This window comes from Xenia sp. Carnegie-2017, unplaced genomic scaffold, assembly GCF_021976095.1.
Source record: "Xenia sp. Carnegie-2017 unplaced genomic scaffold, XeniaSp_v1 HiC_scaffold_58, whole genome shotgun sequence".
NCBI classification, from domain to species: domain Eukaryota; kingdom Metazoa; phylum Cnidaria; class Anthozoa; order Malacalcyonacea; family Xeniidae; genus Xenia; species Xenia sp. Carnegie-2017.
Genome location: NW_025813524.1, coordinates 171,981 through 176,787, shown reverse-complemented (window position 1 = coordinate 176,787; position 4,807 = coordinate 171,981). Strand labels below are relative to the sequence as shown.

Here is a 4,807-nt window from a genome sequence, read left to right as displayed (position 1 = left end):
ATCTGGCACTTACTTGTACAAAAACCCCCATTACAAACACAATGGACGTAGTGGCATTACCGCCAGAAGCCATTATGGAGCTACTGGAGCTCTGCCTCACTTCGACTTACTTCCAGTACAAAGGTACACACTACAAACAATTACATGGGACAGCAATGGGCTCGCCCGTTTCTGTTGTAGTTGCTGAAATTGTAATGCAATCTATAGGGGAACGGGCGCTCACGACTTACAAACATGTAGTACCTCTTTGTTTCCGCTACGTAGATGACACAATCACAGCACTACATGCAGACGAGAGTGATGACTTTTACACTCCTATCAACAAACAGAACAGCCACATACAATTTACCAAAGATGTTGAAGAAAACGGAACTCTTCCTTTTCTTGACTGTTTGGTAAATATGACACTTAAAAACTAGGAACAACAGTTTATCGCAAGCAAACACAAAGTGACCGACTACTAGACCAATCATCTTGCAACCCTACATTTACAAACACGTAATGATACTCCAGGGTTCAAACCACTTACTTTAAGTCTGTGACATGTTGGTTGTATGACATGCTGTAATGTTTGTCAATTGTCTCTAATATGGTGGTTGTCAGATTTGATAAAAGGTTTGACAACTGTCTCTGACATATTGTTGTATGACATGATGTATGGTTTGTCAACTGTCTCTGACATGGTGGTTGTATGACATGATGTGAGGTTTGTCAACTGTCCTGACATATTGGTTGTATGACATGTTCGTTGTATGACATGATGTAAGGTTTGTCAACTATCTCTGATATGTTTAAATGAAGATATGATCTTCGCACTTTGCTGGACAATTTAAGCAATCGTCTCATGTTCTGAAAAAATCTGGTGACTCAACGGGATTCGAACCCATGACCTCTGCGGTGCCGGTGCAGTGCTCTGAGCAACTGAGCTATGAAGTCACATAGTGGTGAGCAGGTCAATATTGTTTGGCTCATGTTTTCTCGTGAAAGGAATGTCGTATGAATATTTTATGCAGTGCGGTGTTTGAAATTAAATGAAGATATGATCTTCGCACTTTGCTGGACAATTCAAGCAATCTTCTCAGGATCTGAGAAAATCAGGTGACTCAACGGGATTCGAACCCATGACCTCTGCGGTGCCGGTGCAGTGCTCTGACCAACTGAGCTATGAAGTCACACAGTGGTAAGCAGGTCAATATTGTTGGGCTCATGTTTTCATTTAATTTCAATATTGACCTGCTCACCACAGTGTGACTTCATAGCTCAGTTGGTCAGAGCACTGCACCAGCACCGCAGAGGTCATGGGTTCGAATCCCGTTGAGTCACCTGATTTTTTCAGATCCTAAGACGATTGCTTAAATTGTCCAGCAAAGTGCGAAGATCATATCTTCATTTAATTTCAAACACCGCACTGCATAAAATATTCATACGATATCTCTGACATGTTTGTTATAAAACATGATGTATCGTTTGTCAGCAGTCTCTAACATGTTTGTTGTATGACATGATCTATAATTTGTCAACTTTCTCTAACATGTTGGTTGTATGACATGATTTAAGGTTTGTTAGCTGTCTCTGACATGGTCGTTGTATAACATGACGTAAGATTTGTCAACTATCTCTGACAAATTGGCTTTGTGACATGACGTATGGTTTGTCAATTGAGTCTGAATTGCTGGTTGTTTAACACAGGGGCGGATCCAGCTTCGTATATGAACTTAGGCACAATGTCGCACCATTAGCGCGACTTTTCTAGGGGGGTCCAGAAACATGTCCCCCAAGGTAAAATTTTAAAATTGGATTGCGAAAAACGCTATTTCCTGCGTTTTTGCAGTTGGTCTTCCAAAATATTTATTACTGGAATGAGCTAGCATTCTTGCTCATAAATTATTGATTTTGACCGTTTCGTTTAATATCAGAGCTCATCAGCATGCCTAGGAAACTCGCAGAAAAATATGCTTTGAGGGCTTCCGAAATGGACGGCCTGGTTCATTACAAACCTAGCCTAAAAAAATTCTTTACGCTTCATTAATATGGAATTTCATTTTATAATGGTCTCGTCATACATATATGCTGATTATTATGCAAACGATTCCATGTCAATTTATCAAATGAAGTTGTCTATAAAAAAAAGCAAAAAAATGTTTGTAGATTTGATCGTCCAGATAAGTAAAGTCCTGAGAACGACTGTTTGTGTTTATATTCACTGAGGTTAGCGGCAGTTATATTTACAGTCAAGAGTTTAAAAAAGGCATGAAGAACTTTCACTCCGAATTCGAAAGCTAGTTCAATTCTTCTTTTGTCTTTTGCAAAAAGATCTATAATCTTTTCTATATCTAGATTAGTGTCCTGATGAATATACAATAAAGCAAGACCATTTAACCTGTCAGCAGCCATAGTACTTCTTGTATAGTTCTTTAATCTTCGCAAAGCAGAGAACGACCTCTCACACTCACAAGAAATTACTGGAATAGTACCTAAGATCTTTAACAATAATTTTATGTTCTCAAAACCTGGAAAATTTACCGACTTTAAAGTAGAAGAGACATTTTCAGGAAGACCAGTTTTAGAAGACGATTCCCAGTATTTCTGCCAGAGATCAAGTTCACCATCTAAAGCCTTTGGATTTGGAAGATCATCCAAGAACAAAGAAGAAAATGGGTAAAATTTTTCCTTACAAGAAACTCCACAAGAAAGTCACAAAAGTAACTTATGGAATTAAAAACAAGCCATAATATGTGCTAGTTGCTGACGAATCAAACCTTTTTTCTAACTCAGAACACAAGTGATCAGCTAAAGGAATGGTTATTGTTTTCTTAAAGTAATCAGATACAGATTCAGACGGAACATTACTTCTAATTGCCTGACGACCACAAGTTCTAGGTTTTTTCTCTTCAACACCCCCTTTTTCTGCCATCGTCAATGCAATACTGTACCAGTTAGCATGATAAACATCGACTTCATTTCTTACAGTTCTCGACAATTTTTTTAATGCCTCAATCAAGTTCAAACCGTCAGCAATATCATTACTAGAAGACTGAAGTAACTGAGTAACTGGAAGAGTAAGATCAAAAATACTCCTAGTTATTACCACTGCTGCAATAAAATCAAAAGATGTCAAAAGATGTAACAGAGGGGAAGCTTTACTAGAGGTCTCACGATTACACTTGCCTTCGACGTTAAAACTCATTTCTTCCAAGGAAAAACAATAGCAACATACAGTTCTTCAAAAGTATCTAAGCTAGTAATACGCTCGACCCATCTTGTCTTACAAGCACTTCTCAATCTCTTTTTTGCAGAATCTGGACAGTTTTCTCTAATGCATTTCTCCAAAATTAGTTGTCTGCATTGGGAAGAGTTAAAAAAGTTAGCAACTTCCTTCACATGTTCCAAAACATTTCTTACATACTGAACAGCACAAGTCCCACAAATACTAAGATTTAATCTGTGACTGAAACAATGTGTGTAAATGGCTTTCCCATTCAAATTCTTAATCCTAGCAGCAAGACTATTAATGCATCCAGCAACAGCACCTGCGCCATCATACCACTGCCCACGACAGTCCTGAATGTTTAAATTCAACTCTTCGTTTAAACATTTCAAAATCATAGATGCAAGGTTCTTCCCAGACATACCCTCACTACAATGAATGAAACGAAAAAATTCTTCTCTTATGTTGAACTCCTCGTCAACAAAACGCAAAACCAAAGACATCTGTTCTTCATTAGAAATATCACATGTTTCGTCTGCAATCAATGCATAAAACGTGCTCTTTTTTACTTCAACTAGAAGCAGTTCAGTGAAGAATTGACCACAACACCTAATTAACTCATTCTGAGTAGTTTTAGAGATGTAGGAGGTATGTTTATCATGATGCTTAAGATGGGCTTCCAAAATGGTGTCCCCAGCACGAACACGGAAGTTTAATAATTCAATAAAATTACAAACATGCTTTTCAGAATATTTACCAACGTCAGGATGATACTGAGAATCATCGCGATGACCTCTAAGTGGTAATTGAAGGCGACCTGCAAGAATGATGGTATCAACTACTGGAACTAATTTTTTCCTATTTTCTGAAACCTTTTTCTTTAAGTTACTATCAATCATGACATTTATTGGCTGGCTTTTACCGGAACTCTGATCCAAGATATCCTTAAGAAGAGCCGACGTGTGAACATGAAGACCTGATGATGTACTTATATGCATTTTTATTGCACTTGAGGCATCAGGCCAATGTGTTAATGGCTCTGAAAAAATATTTTAATTCGACTGTTTTTGGAGGGAAACCTATCACCAAACAAAACACAGGGTAAGCATAAAGCACCATTAAGACTTGGGGAATACGAAAGCCAAAGATAATCCTTCAGCCAATCATGTCGAAAGGACCTACTGCGATCATTTGCATCAACAGTTTCAGGAAATTCAGAGCATTCATCAGGTACGTATTTCTCCCGCAAGTGAAATATAAGTATTTTTAGCCACTTGAACCCTTAATCCAATGCTTAATCCAGGTCCTGGAAACAATAACATTGCTCAGTGAATGCACATTGTTGCACAAAATTCTCATAATACTATCCCTAATCCTGACAATATGTTTATTTTTCTAATGCTTTCGTTGTGAGGACACAAAAAATTTAATTAATTTTCGGATAAAGAATTCATGATCATTATTCACACAACGAAACAAAGTACACCATACCGAGACGAGATTCGAACCTGCAAAAGGCGAATAGAAAAATGCTCTTGGTAATTTCGACAAAACGGATTTCAATCCACACGAGCAAATTGTTTTTATTTTGAACTAGGG

At 37.8% G+C, this 4,807-nt stretch overlaps 1 protein-coding gene and 1 non-coding gene across 2 annotated transcripts; one reads left to right on the top strand and one right to left on the bottom strand.

Annotated features, from left to right (window-relative positions):
• Positions 1-1,248: 1,248 nt before the first annotated feature.
• Trnaa-agc lies at positions 1,249-1,323 on the top strand. Its single transcript has one exon. It is a non-coding gene; the product is annotated as a tRNA-Ala (tRNA).
• Positions 1,324-3,183: 1,860 nt separating this feature from the next.
• LOC124456623 (52 kDa repressor of the inhibitor of the protein kinase-like) lies at positions 3,184-4,206 on the bottom strand. The gene has a single exon (XM_047007020.1). The coding sequence runs from the start codon at positions 4,204-4,206 to the stop codon at positions 3,184-3,186; it is 1,023 nt and encodes a 340-aa protein (XP_046862976.1).
• Positions 4,207-4,807: the final 601 nt, after the last annotated feature.

What these genes read in the sequence shown, in the direction of transcription:
- LOC124456623 (XM_047007020.1), bottom strand. Translation starts at nt 4,206, where the DNA reads ATGCATATAAGTACATCATCAGGTCTTCATGTTCACACGTCGGCTCTT.